General features: G+C 40.1%; 1 protein-coding gene across 1 annotated transcript in view; it reads left to right on the top strand.

The window, feature by feature from the left end:
- The first annotated feature begins 7 nt into the window (after positions 1–7).
- Positions 8–14,601, top strand: part of MAN1B1 (mannosidase alpha class 1B member 1) — a 19,631-nt gene continuing 5,037 nt past the window's right edge. Inside the window, exons 1-10 of the mRNA XM_014308142.1 lie at positions 8–62; positions 2,283–2,391; positions 3,471–3,607; positions 4,580–4,740; positions 6,742–6,851; positions 8,155–8,340; positions 10,353–10,501; positions 11,097–11,285; positions 12,123–12,313; positions 13,888–14,008. Of these exons, the coding sequence (XP_014163617.1) occupies positions 2,373–2,391; positions 3,471–3,607; positions 4,580–4,740; positions 6,742–6,851; positions 8,155–8,340; positions 10,353–10,501; positions 11,097–11,285; positions 12,123–12,313; positions 13,888–14,008 (1,263 nt within the window). The 5' untranslated portion in view covers positions 8–62; positions 2,283–2,372. The remainder of the gene's footprint in view (positions 63–2,282; positions 2,392–3,470; positions 3,608–4,579; positions 4,741–6,741; positions 6,852–8,154; positions 8,341–10,352; positions 10,502–11,096; positions 11,286–12,122; positions 12,314–13,887; positions 14,009–14,601) is intronic.

The following is a 14,601-nucleotide window of genomic DNA, read 5'->3' as shown; positions in this document are numbered from 1 at the left end:
GGGCGGCCTGGGTCGGTGGCTATAACAACAGCAAGGCTTGGCGGCGGCGCTCCTGCTGGCGGGTGAGGGCCACGCGGGGAGCTGTGCGGTACCGGGGTATCCCCGGCCTGGGTGCGGGGGCCACCTGGTGATGGGGGAGGGCTGTTGGGCGGCCAGGAATATCCCTAGGCTTAGGTGCATCTGGAGTGTCATGGGGGACCTGGCGTTGTCCCCCAGTTCCGAGTCGGGCAGAGGCCATGGCTGTGGGCGCTGGGGCGGCCTCGCTCTGGGCTCTGCTTTCGGAGTGCTCGCGGGGCTGCTCTCCGCGGGGTAGGGGTATATAAGGCGCGGGCTGGCTGAAGTGTTTCCAGTCATGTCTTAATTTTCACGAATAAAGCTGGGATCGGGGGCATACGGTAAAATCCTGCCCTCTGCTCGTGCACATTTGAGGGGCAACGCCGAACTCTTTGGACAGGAATGAGGGGAGTAAGATTTGGTCTCTGTGCCTTTGTTCCCTGTGTTAAGGCTTGAGGGGAGGGTCCTGTCTTCTGCCCATGGAGATTAAAGGGAACAGTGTGAGAAAGGGGGTTCTCTGGCAGAGCTCTGGAAAGTGACTTTCTTGTCTGCTTGTGGGTAGAATGGGCAGATAGCTTCATGTGGGATGGGAGTCTTGGGCTGGAGAATCTTCTGTGGGGAAGAGTGAGTCAGAGGGCCAAGATAACCCTTGTTACAGATAGGAGATGATGTATAGTCACTTGCAGAGGCTTTACACGTCATCAGATGAAGTGTGTATGAAGAGCTTGTTTAGGCACACAGTCCCACAGTTCTCTTTTTATTACCAGCCAGAGAGATATGGGCCCGAGTCATCACCCTTCATTTTACACTTATTCTTTGTGAGCAAAAAACCTGTAAGATGGTGGTGAATGCCCTCACATGTTCTTGTGCCTTACTCCTACCCGTTGCAAGACACCACAATTAAAGCTTCTTTTCCCATCCTACCCTGATGAACCACAGAGCTGCTGGATTTCAAGCGTCTTTTTGCAATGGGAAGAGGGTCATAAAGTTTGCTAAGCAGGTAGAACTGAAGATGACACAGCAGGACCAGCATTTTGCAGTGTTTCCAGAGAAGGATGTACAGTATTCCTGTACAGTCAACAGTGCAGGTGGAAGACAGGAAATTGTGCTGTGGGACTCACCGTGTGAGCCCATTGGCAGTTCTGCACGGAGACATTCCCGGCCTCCGGTTGTTGCTAAGAGGATGAGGGCTGTGGGAGGTACTGTGTGGTTTGTGGCAAAGGTCCTTCCCAAGTGCAGCATTGGCAATGAAGTTCCTTCTGTATATCCAAACCAGAATTAGTGAATTTCAGGAGGACTGTTGGAAAAGTAATGGTGGCAATTTAGCCCTTGATGTTTAACTCCAGCTTCTCTCTCTGTAAATTGAGGCTAATGTACCTTGGCCTCATACAGGTTAATGTAATTTGCTGTCAGTTTTTCAGCGATTGTTGCATAAAATCTAGTATTAACAATACATTTTTGCCCAGGACTAAACTTGAAAAGATTGTGGGTTTGTCCTGTTTGCTGTTGTGGTGTTCTACTCAATTTTCACATTGCTGCAAGTTGGTGCCTCTTTTTTTGTGGTGCAGAATTTGTTCTGTGTGACAGTTCCCATGCTTGTCAGAGCCAGGATACCTGACTTCTCTTTTACAGATTGACAGAATATTCTGAGTTGGAAGGGACCCACTCTTTAATCAAACAGCCCCTACAAGGATCAAACCCATGACCTGCCAGTGATTGGTGCTCACCTTATTTTGAGCTTTTCTTCTTTGCTGCAGTAACATTTTTTGTTTTCCTGCCGTTTTCTTCTGTTTCTAATTTTGCATGTGCATTCTGCAGTCCCTTGCCAGCCAGGAGGAAAGAGGTTTTTGGCTGATTTCCCAGTTGATAGCTTAGCAGGTGCTCAGGTCAGCCAATGGAGGTTGTGATTGAAGTCAGCTGTAGTTGAAGCTTTCTGGGAGTCTTGGCATTTGGCAGCTTCTGAGGTTCTTGCAGCAGGTGGCTCTTATGTTTTGTTTTGGTTTTTTTTTCTTTTTGTGAGCGTCTTGTGCCATCTGGTTGGATTTCTGTTTTCTCTGTTATCAAAGAGAATAAGCAATGGATATATGCAGCTGGAAACAGGGTAAAATTAAGCCTAGTCAATTTTGTCAGTTTTAATCTGAATGAACCAATAAGAGTTTATTTTTAACCAAATAGGTTCTTAATGTCATGCTAAGTATTCTTTCTTTCACTTCTTTTCTCTCCTAAAGAAATGGAAGCAGCTGTCCCGACTCCAGCGGAGTGTCATTCTCTTCCTGTTTGCGTTCTTGGCAGTGTGTGGAGTAATTTCGTACACAAGCATGGGGGAAACATGGAAAAGTATGTGTTCTGTACAGCTCACAATAAGAGATTAGGAGATGATTGTGGGTCTTTCCAGTTTTAATGTCCGTTGGTAATGACTGGGTGTATTCATTAAAATGCAGATCTGAGATGATTTCATGTGGTATTTGAATGATGCAGTGCTTACTCAAAAATATCTTTGGCATTCCAATTTCTTTCTTTATGTTGACTAGAGCAACGTTTTGTTTTAGTTGATGTCCTGGTTTCAGCCAGGATGGTTAATTTGTTGAAGTAGCTGGGAGGGAGTGTGGCTAAGGTCTGGATGTTATTCTGTACCCCCTCAGTCGTTGCTGGGCATGGGAGAGGGGAGAAAGGGGCTCCTTGTGCTGGGCAGAAGGAGCTCCTCCTGGAAGAGAAAACATAGCAGGGGCAGCCATCTTTATTCATGCCTTCATGTAAATAGTTTCTTTTTCCTATACCTTTTGTTATTAATATTGTTGTCCTTACTGTTTGTTTTCTTATTTCATTGCTGTTTCTCCAAAATTGTTCTTATCTCAACCTGTGATCTTTGCCTTCTGTGCCTCCAATTTTCAACTCATACACCCCAGAGGGAAGGTGAAGGGGGAGGGCAGAACAGAAAAGGGGAAAGAGAAAAGCAGTGGAGTTTTTGTGGTTTCAGGGAGCACTGAATTGGGAACTACCCTTCCTAAACTATGACAGTTGATTAAGATCTGAAGGTTTTGAATGTGTTTTTTTTTATTGTGTTTGTATGTAAATGCGGGTAGCTCAAACCTAATCAGTTTAGAAATTGTAAGCATTTGGATAATACTAATGCACATTACCTCTGATGTTATCTTATTAATTGTATTGAAAAACTGAAATAGTAGTAATTTTAAAAATCCCCATGTGCCTTTTAGCAGCTTCCTTTTATATAATAGGGAGAGGACTAATACCAAAATACGCTTTGTATCTAACAATTAGTGTGTGTTTATCAATGCTTTGTGAATGCAAACAGTTTTTGGAGGTGCATCTACTACTTGTATACAGCAAACTCTTACAAATTTCTAACTGCAGCCTTGACTGTTGATTCCTTGTGCTGAGTAGTTTTGTGTGTCTAGGTATAACAAACAAATCATTGGATGATCAGAGAACAGAACAAGAAATTCCTAGATTGAAGCTGGCAAATCCAGCTGTTCTACCAGCACCCCAGAAAGCAGATGCCAACCATGGAGACTACCCTGAGCTTTCACTGCAGGTAATGTGAGAAGAAATTAGTTTTCTAATGCCACAAAGAGTTTATGAAGGCAAATAGTGCTTGGTTCCAACAGTTGTTGTGGAGGAAGGAGTTAGAACTTGCAGTAAACGTGTGCTCTTGGTGGAATGCTGTCCTCTCAGGGAGGGTTTTGGTATTGTATTTCTTGGCTTTATCTTTTTTATTTACATGTTCTGTATGCTCTTTTTTACTCACTGCTCTGCCCAGGAGTGCCAGGACTTTATGTCACACTGACCTCTTACTTGAGGCTTCACTTGTGCTGTGTGAATCAGTCTCCACTCTTGTGCGAAGCGTGGAGTCATGGTTTATCTTGAGAGAGCTTGAGAAATAGCTTCAGAAAGAGCAGATGATAGGTTTTGAAGGGTTATGTTTGTGGGGAATGCAGTGGGAAAGGAACATCAACTGACTGTGTGAATTAGTGGAGCAAAGGAATACTGGTTACTGTGTTGTTTGTCATGAATTTATCTCACGAATTCAGGAATGTTCAGTTAATGAATACAAAATTTTGTGTGAAATCTTTTCTTCATCATGCAAAAGTGTACGTGTATTACTTTATAGTAATTCTTGGTTTTTACACTGGCATTGTGGAAACTTGTTTTTGCATTCTTTTGCTAATTCTCATAAATTTACTGTGCCTAGTAGAATGGAATCAAATGTCTTCACAATCCTTTGTCACTACCTTGTGTTAAATGAATACTTGGGAGCCGTAAAGGTAGTTTAGAAGTAATTTATCAGTGTAAACTTATGAATGGGATGATTTAACCAAAAGTTTAAAGCAAACAAACCCACAAGATCTTTAGCATAGGTTCCATTCAGGTCAGAATTTGCCTGCTGCAAAACAAACAAAATAAGATTTATCTGAATTTATGTTTAATACTGGAATGATATTGATTTATGGTTTGAAATTTTACCATCTCTGCAACTTAACAAGCACATTTTTTTTTCTATTCTCAGAAGCCACCGAAACCACCTCATGTTCGTCGTGGTCCTTCAAATCTTCAGATCAAGGCACCACGGAGAGACACAAGACTGAAGACCCGACATGATACCATGAGGGCTGTAGAAGAGCTGGTCGAAGCAGATAAAGTAGAGAAAACGGAGAAATCCATTATCAGGTAGAAACGTTTCAGGCAAGGTACACTGTCTCCTTCCCCCTTGCTTCTGCCAAGATCCGTTGAGTGTTGGAGTGAAAATTTCAAGGGCTTTTTGTATGTGTCCGAGGTTATTTTCTTTCTTTGTGTGGGTTTGTTCTCAGGCCTGGCCTGATAGCTGCTGATATTACTAGGCTGATAGATTTAATTTTGATGAATGTGCAGTTTCTCTGATTTTACTGTTTCCATCACACAGCTGCAGAGGGTTTGGAGCCCTGCGAGGCTGGCTGTATTTCTAATGCACTTAGACACTCTTAATGTTCAGCAAGATTCTCGGTGTCCAGAGGTTTCTGCTGTTCGTTGTAATAAATGTTAATCTAACAGTATCAATCTAACAGTACTGGTACAAGTGTTTTTGTCCTGGGGCAGGTTTGGAAAGTGATAGCATTGTCAGTGCTTCTTGTGGGTTGGTGCCACTAAAGAAATTGGGCCCAGGCCGACCAGGCAGAACCAATGGATGTGTGCATAGTTGTGTGAGTGTAACACGATGTACTTACTTCTTTCTTACAAGACATTTCATTCCTTGTACAGATCTAGAAGTATCTTTAACAGAAGGTCTGTGCTTCTATGGTTATGGAAGTGTTTTGATTTGGGAATAAGTGAAGGAAAGTAACGTGGATATAGAAAAGACTACCAAAAGTTCAGCAGAGGTTCTTCAGACTTGGAACATGAGGCTTGAGGGTTTTATGTGTTTTATGTTGTCTTTAGCACTGGCTCAGATGAGCAGATAATAGCATCAGAACTGTGCCTGGCTCAGCGTTTTGGCTGTCAGTATTGTCTGAAAATGTTTTATTGTTTTGTTTTGGCTTGTGCTGTAACTCACAGATTTAAACAGGGTGGTAATAAGCGAACTTACAAGAGCAATGAAAACATAGTGAAGACTAGCTACAAATTTAAAGAATGAAAGTAAGAAATGAAATATGGCATTTATCTTAATCAGAAGATATGCTGACTGGAGACAGTCAGACTGTTAAAGTAAACAGTATAGACTTTAAAGATCCTGTAAGCCTGGTTCCCTTAGGAAGCATATAATGGGCTCAAAGGCACCATACCTATATATTAAATGGTATGGTTGAGATTGTTTGATCTTGATTTGAATTTGGCCTGACTTGAAGTCTGCTCTGAAAGACTTCTCCCTTAGGAGATTCTTCATGAAAACCTGTAAAAACTGATTTACACATCTGTGGTAGAAGAGAAGGCTTGTGATCCCTTGATAGCAGAGTTAGTACTTTGAGCATCTCATCCTTTGTACTTAATCATGAGTTTTGGTGATCGTCGTTTATGTGTTACTGTTGCAGCATGGCAGGATGGTAGAAATGCTGCAACCTTCTTCGAAGTGTCTCTTTCAGAAGCTGCTCAGAGTAAGACCATGAGAAAAGGACAAAGGGCAGCAACCTGTAGGGGCAATGAGGGATGAATAGTTGGGGTGGGCAGTGTCAACTGGCTAATGAGGGAAGCAATCTAATGCAGATTGGCAATAGTGCTGCAGAGCACCATGGGCTGCATCCTCTCTATCAGCCTAGGTGGGCAAACTCTATGCTATATTCTTCCAAGACAAGGCCCTGGGGATTTCCCTCAGGGGGAGGGATTGAGAGGATTCAACATGGTACTATTTAGCATTAGTAGCTAGTGTGGTCATTTCAGAGCTGGTAGATAATAAATTGCTTGTAATACAACATTTTGAGGTGCTTATTGTAAGTAGTTTTTTATTAAATTCCATTGTCAAGATATTTAACGAAATTCCAAGAGCTGGTAACACACATTTCTTAATCAAGTAAAATTTCTCTGCAAAGAAAATTTCTTTGAACAGAAAACTTACTTAGTGGGCCACATAATAATTTTGAGCCTTGATACAAAATCTAACTTCTGTTTTATCAAAGTTTTGTGTGATAAAGGAAATACAGAGGTAAGTCCCATTCATTTGCATGATTTTCTGTGACCAAAATAAGTCCCTTGTATTTGCAGCTGGAGAGGAGCAGTGATAGAACCTGACCAAAGCACTGAACCTCCATCCAGTAAAATAACAGAACTAGAAAAACCTTCACCTGTGGAAGCTGAAGACCAGAAAGAACCAGGTAAATAGGCCAGCTAATGATACCTTTTTTTTGTTTGCTTTTATGGTTTCAGTTGTGCAGTTTCTCCCCATACGCATAATTTTATTTATTTATTTAGATTAAAGGAAACAAAAAGTATAGGAGAGATTGCTTACCTAGAACATCCTAGTTTTTCAGTGTTCTTATTTCACTATGCCAGCCTTCATGCTTCTTAGCCTTCAGAATTTGAAAATAAATTTTAGAGACAAATCTTTGAAATGTAGCCTCTGGGAAGAGGCAGGATAACCTAAAGAAGGAGGGTATGAAAGAGACAGCTTCCTTTTCAGCTGTGCCTTTCCTTTTGTTCTGCAAATACAGGGAAAGTGACTTCCTCCCTGAACTAAGTGGAACTATTTTTAAGGCTCACCAGAAAGCTACAGAAGTTGTTTTTCAAGTTGCTGCACTTGTGGAGCTAAGAACCTGTTCTTCCTTTTTCTGGGTTCAGAAGAGAAACCGGGAAGTGCTGGTGTGATGAACATATTTCAGTGTGATGTATTTGCACTTCTGCAAGCTTAATATTTATAGGGTTAGCTGTGCTGCTTGGTGTTTCCCACTCTAGAAGTCTTTGTTCATAATTTTTCAGAATTTCAGCTAATGGCTTGAAATTTTTCATGTTCAGTGTGTAACATAAGCTCCCCTTCATGGCAGATTGCAAGCAAAAACATCAGTACAACTATGGAAAAAGACTTGGTTTTGCCAAGATGGAAAATGTAAATTTTCTTTCTATTTTGATATTAAATAAGAAAGTTCAATAGAAATAATTTTGAAGAAGTGATTTTAAATTTAACAGACAGCAGTTGGTAAGAGAGGGAAGATGAAGAAAAGATGTTATGTGTTGAATTAGCTGAGGATTTTATTCTTAAGCATATGTATTCAGCACCTGGATTACCATGGATCTTAATCTGGTATTTCCTGACTTTCATCTTTTTGAGCTTTAGTGATACTCATCTGTAGCTGTGCATGTGATTATTTTAATGTTTTATTTGCAGAAGTGACAGTTTTGTTGCCAGGGAGAAATCTCTGCTTCCAGAGAGATTTCTCTCTTTCAGAGAGATTTCTCTCTTCCAGAGAATTTGACTGAATTGCTGACTGGAAACACTGACTGGCTATTCTGCAGAGGAAAGGCTGTTCTGAAACGAATAATGTGAGGGTGGTTTTTCCATTGCAGTGATCAGTTAGTTTGGAAGAAATTTTATTTTCGGTGGAATGCAGTAAAGTGGTGCGTAGTAGAGTTCCATCAGTGCCCTGTAGAAGTCCTGAGCAAGGTGCTGTTTCTCCTTTGCAGTGCCCATCAATGAGCGCCAGCTGGCTGTGATTGAAGCCTTCCGCCATGCCTGGAAAGGGTACAAGGATTTTGCCTGGGGCCATGATGAACTGAAGCCTTTGTCCAAGTCCTACAGCGAGTGGTTTGGACTTGGGCTTACCTTAATCGATGCCTTGGATACCATGTGGATTTTAGGCTTAAAAGAAGGTAATTTTTTGTCCTCTTCCAGTTTTTTCCCCTAAAATAATTCTTTCATTTATTTTCAGGTACTGCCTGTTCAGAGTTCTTTGAGGGGAATATTTATTACACTGGCCTATAAATTTAGCTTCCCTGTGAGGGTAAATACATACATACATATGTATGTGTACACAATGTATGTATCTGGTAGAATTTGAGGGATGTTTTAATAAACTTCCTGGTCTTTGTTTCTGTACTAAAACCTCTGTGCCATTATATAGCCACTGGAGGCTTTCTGCCCATCACTCTTGAGTAGTTTGTCTTGATGTTCCTTGCTTGTGTTTTACCACACCTAATACCAATATTTCATATATGGATTTAAGAAGGCTGTTTCTGTAAGGAATCCATGGGTGGAGAAAGGGAGTGCTCAGTACCTCTTTCCTGAATTGTTTTCTTGTCTGTATTTTTGAGAGTTATTCTGGAAATGGCCATGCTAGAAAACTTTCAAACAGATTTTAAAAATGAAGCCAAACATTTTGCAATTCTGTTGCAAAAAACTTAAATGCTTAATTAGTGTTTATGACCTTTTTTTTTTGTTGTTGGTTGTTTGGGTTGGTTGGGATTTTTTTTTTTTTTTTGGTGATGCAGAGGTTTTTTTAATGGTATTTAAATATTTCTGGAACTGTATCTGTTTAACCATGGTCAATAGCCACCTTTGTAAACTTTTATTAAACTTACAGATTTTTCAGTCATGATAGGAAGAACAGAGCTGCCAGTGAGGGTACAATAAATACTCAAAGTATTTCATGGTTCTGTCTCTTCTACCTTTGAAGTTTTTGTAAAATAATATGTTGTGTGTGTGCAGCTCTAAGCCTGCGCAGGCTGTCTTGAAGTTTAATCAAGTTGACAGTATGTTGCTCTTTTTTTTCCTAATTAATTTTGAACTGAGTAGAGTTTTTAAAATAAATTATTACTATTAGAGATGTGTTGAAAATGGTTTCTTGGTGAGGACTTCTTTCTGTTTTTTATCAGTTCTGCTGACTGCCTTAGAGAGCTCCTGGGGTTTCTTCTGAATAACAAGTGCTATGTAAATGCAAGTTCTGTTTGAGGCTGCTAGTCTTTCTTATCAGCTGATGAATGCAAAAGCTTCTGTGGCAGAGAACTCTGCCTTTGCTGTTGTACTTCTGACAACACTGACTGAAGAATTTTAGTAATTCTTCTCAATGTGCCCAATATCCTGTATTTGCCCAGCATCCAGGACTGGAGGGCACAGAGGCATCCATTTGCTCCAGAGTTTATCTTCTAAGTAATGCGTTCCATTTCTGGTAAACCGGTTGTTCTGCTTCTCACAAGCAGGAGTTTCCAGAAGCTGTGAGATCACTGAAATAGCTCAGCCTCCAATTGTGAGGGCTAAGTTGACTGACATGCACTGTGGAGACCCTGTGCCAAAGCAGTTACTGAGTGATGCTGCTGCTAAGCTGATTGATGAACCTAATATGGCTTTTCTTTTAACCTCTCTTTTGAATTAGTAATGTGACAAACAACCATTTTTGTTTCTAGAGAAAAAGATTGCACCATCTTGCAGGAAGCAGGCTCCTGAGGACATTGCTAGGCTAAAGCTATTAACTGAAAATGTTACCTGTTATCTCACTGCATAATGGGTTTGGTTGAAAAAGATTTAATTAAAAGTAGCAGGCTTTGTGGAAGTGTAACTAATTATCTGACAAGTCAAATGGATGGATCTGAACGATTTTAATTTTGGGACTATTTTAATAAAAAAATATTCTATTTTTTTAACTATTAAGGATTTTCTGTTTTGGTGGATATTTCTGTCTGTATGCTTCTGTGGTGTGTGCTGAATAAGAATTAAGCCAATGGTAACGAAACTTCTTCCCATGTGCTCTTCATTTTAATATTCCACCTAAAATATTCATCTCTGTAGACAAATACAAGTAACTGTCATGGATATATGGAGTACTCATGTCTTTAGTTATTAGAACATGCCAGAAGTTCTGAACTGAACTGCCTTTTACACTTTGCAGAGTTTGAAGAAGCAAGAAAATGGGTAGCAAATGATTTAGTCTTTGATAAAAATGTGGATGTGAACCTGTTTGAGAGCACTATCCGTATCCTGGGTGGCTTGCTGAGCACCTATCACCTCTCTGGAGATAGCCTTTTCCTGGAAAAAGCTGTGAGTGTCTGGCCTTACAAATGAAATTGTGTTATGTATTCCATATTGGACAAAGTTGAGGGAAGATTCCTCAGAAAGTTAAATGTTGCTGGTTTTTAACAGTTTCATAAAGTGGTGGGAAAGGCATTTACCGTTAAGCTTTGAAGCCTACACTTCTGCTCTCTGTACAACCTCAAAGCCTTGCTGTGTTTGTCACCTTTTCTTGTATGTCTGGTCTTCCGCTGATGAATGGCTGACCATCATGAAGTTCACGAAACAAAAGAAGAAATAAATGATTGGCAAAGGGTAATAGTTGTTTTTTGCTGCCCTTTCTGTGTGTCTTAACAGCATCAGCCGCTTCAGCAGATTAGCTAGATGAGCCCGTGACTGCATGATAGGGATTGCAGCCTCAGATGAGGCCTGCAGTGCTAAGGACAAGGTGGAAACTATGAATAAGTTAATGACTTTTAAAATTTCTTTAATTGCTTGCATCATATAAAACTAAGCTGCTGTTCTCTCTTTTTTCATCTGCTTTGTGAAGAAAATCCAATGGGATGTCCGTTTATATATATGTGTTTTTGGTTTGACTTGTTGTGACACCCTGTGCTTTCTTTAGAAAGACATTGGAAACAGGCTTATGCCAGCATTCAAGACGCCATCCAAGATACCTTATTCTGATGTCAACATTGGTCGGGGCACTGCACATCCCCCTCGCTGGACATCTGACAGCACTGTGGCAGAGGTGACCAGCATTCAGTTGGAGTTCAGGGAGCTCTCTCATCTGACTGGAGATGAGAAATTCCGGGTATGGAAGAATCAGTTGATATCGCTCGCTTTGTCCATTTCTCTGCAGCTCTACCACTGACTCTCCATCAGTACTCACAGTCTCAGGAGTCTATAAGTTATGATAAATAAGTTGTGAAACTCTAAACAAGGGAAGAAAAAGAAACAAAATATTCCGTTATTTTATTGAATACCAGAAATAGTCGTGGAGATGAGTAATTGTTTTTCTTCCTCAGAAACAGCTTTTAAGTAGAAAAATAAAAATATCTGAGTGTGGTTTCTTGATACTGTTTTCTATGTGCAGAGAACAAAACTGAAATGTTACCCATCCAAGGAACTAAAATGTCATTCGGTAGTTAAGAGTCTGAGAGCAGGTCACCATATAGGGAAAAGTTAGTTGAGATAAAAACAATTTCAGAGAAAATAATATTTTCCATTTTTCTTTTTGTTTGATGTTATTATTTTGATATTTTGTATCCACAGCTCAGTGTTGAAGAATGCAGTAATTTAAAGAACCTTACTATTGCTAAATAGATTCGTGTAGTTGATTTTTTTGCTGGACTTCTACTTTGCAAGTCTGAGTAAATGAGTGCTGTAGTACTGGCTTTTGAGTGGGCTTGCCTTCAAGGAAAGGAAACAGTTATAATTGCTTCACAGTACTTGAACATAACCAGAACATCTTATTTTGAGAGTCCAAAAGTCTGAAATCTTGAATTTAATATATTGCTCTAGCTGAACTTGATGTCCCTGATGCTAATTTGGGGAAGCAAAGTTACAGGTTTGTTACTGGACTGTAGTGACTAGACACAGTTCTGTACCTCATTTATACCTATAATTTATGTTTTCCATTTTCTTACAGAAAGCTGTAGATGAGGTGATGAAGCATGTTCACATCCTCTCAGGGAAAAACGATGGCCTTGTGCCTATGTTCATCAACACCAACAGCGGGCAGTTCACCCACCTGGGGGTCTACACTCTGGGAGCCAGAGCTGACAGCTACTATGAGTATCTGCTTAAGCAGTGGATTCAGGGTGGAAAGAAAGAAAATGAGTAAGTTCTTTACACTTCTCATATTGGTGTGATAATCAGGTGAGCTGTAAAACCCTCTGTTGTAGTTTGCTGCTTAAAGAAAAACAATGCATGTGCTCAAGAGTCAGCTGAACTTAGTACTGTTTTTAAAAGCAAGCTAAGAAGAGAGACGCATGGTAACATGATGAAAGAACACAAGGAGAGTTAGCCTTAGTCTTAAAACTCCCTCTCCACAAAAGCCTTTTCTTCCTCAAATGTGAGGAGTGTCACAGAAAGCAGATGAGAATAATAATGACACTTCTGAAATACTGTGGGCATCTCCTTTTGACAGTGATGTCTGTGTTTGCTCTGGGTTTGTTAGTGAAAGGTGAAGGGAGACAGGAGTTTGATGTTTGTCTTATCTTCTCTTTAATTCCAGAATCCCAGACTGGTTGGGGTTGGAAGGGATCTTAAAGCTCATCCTGTGCCACCTCTGCTATGGGCAGGGACGCCTTCCACTAGACCAGGTTGCTTCAAGCCCCATCCAACCTGGCCTGGGACACTTCCAGGGATAGTGCAGCCACAGTTCCTCTGGGCAAACTGTGCCAGGGCCTCCCCACCCTCACAGGGAAGAATTTCTTCCTAATATTCAGTATCAGTCTCCTTACTTTCAGTTTAAAGACCCTTGCTCTATCACTGCATGCCCTTGTAAAAAGTCCCTCTTCAAGTCTCATATGTTTCTTTTATCTGTACTGCATTAGTGGAAGAGTGTTTACAAGGAGGAGTTAAAGAGCTTGGAAAAGAAGCTTTCCTTCAAGACAAGTCTGCATATAAGCTAATTCTGTTAGACTGTTAGACTCCTTGTTAATTTCAAGGAGTTTAATGCAGACAGAGCAAAAATGTGCCTCTTGGAGGCTTTTCTGTGTGTCAGAGCAGATGCCCTTCTGCAAACAAAGCTTTCATCACTGCTCTTTCTGAGGCTTACTTTACTGTAAATGGAGAACCGGTGTCTTTGGGACCACAATGGCATTTTGTGAGCCGCACAATCAACAAGTTTTTTCCATATTGAAAGTACATGAAAGCAAGGAAAAATGAAATTAAATACTGTGAAACAGTGTTTCACAGTGAGACAGGTCAATTGGAAAAGATTGTTTAAACTCTTTGGATCTCCATCTTTGGATGGGGGTACTGAAAAATTGCTTGGATAACCTGATGAAATTGAATCTGCCTCGGAGCAGAGGGTTGAAATAGAGACCTCCAAGAGGTCCTTCCCAGCCTAGATTTTCTGTGATTTCAATAACTCTGCTTCCAAGGATTTTTGAAATAAAATTTGGTTATTGCCTAGAAACAGTTGAAGGTGTTTTCTTTAATATTTGAATAAGTATTAAAGTGTTATTTACTTTTCAAGTAAACCCAGTATTGCTACATGGTAGTGACAACTGATTAATGTCGTGTTAATGGTTACTGAGGGAGTTTTTTGAGTTTTCATGTTTAGTTAAATATTACTCTGTAGACTGAAGTAACAGTTGTCTAAAAGATTGTGCTGAACATCAGCTATGACCAAATATGTTCTAATTGTGTGCATGTGAGCCAATTGGGGATGATTTTTTTCACAGGCTGTTGGAAGACTATATGAGAGCCATAGAAGGAGTGAAAAAGCATCTTCTTCAGAGATCAGAACCCAAGAAGCTTACTTTTGTAGGAGAGCTTGCGCATGGCCATTTCAGTGCCAAGATGGTAAGAAATACAACTGCAAAAGAAAACAGAAAAACCATTACAAAATTTAAATAAAACCCAACACAGAGGCAAATGCAAAGCTTTTCCTTCTCAAAAAACAAAACCAAACCCCAACAAAAACAAACAAATGAAAAAAACCCCAAAACACAAGATGATATATACATACACATCTGTCCAGTGTGATGACAGTAATGAGTAACTGCCTTGTAGATACTAACTACAAATGCAAACTGAGGGCCTTCTCTGAGTCACTCTAGTAAAACCATTTTGTTCATTCAAGACTGAACATTTTGATGCTGGAATTAAAATTTCTTTCTTTTTTTTTCCTGTTTTAGTCATAAAATTCCAGTGTCCTAAATTGTTGCGATAATACCTATTTTATGTATTACTAGTTTTCAATAATTCAAGAATAAATGTAGACACTTGCACACCCGTGTTTTCAGATTTGCCTTCAAAAGAAGCATGTCATCTAATACTGTATTACGGGGTTTAAAAAGAAATTAATAATTTTGGAGGTTTTTGTCCATTCATGGCATCTTTATTTTCCTACCTGAAAGATTCTTGGGTATAACAGTATGCTGTTTGCTGTAGGG

Source organism: Geospiza fortis, unplaced genomic scaffold (genome assembly GCF_000277835.1).
Source record: "Geospiza fortis unplaced genomic scaffold, GeoFor_1.0 scaffold85, whole genome shotgun sequence".
Lineage (NCBI taxonomy): Eukaryota > Metazoa > Chordata > Aves > Passeriformes > Thraupidae > Geospiza > Geospiza fortis.
This window is presented reverse-complemented; position numbering and strand designations above follow the sequence as displayed.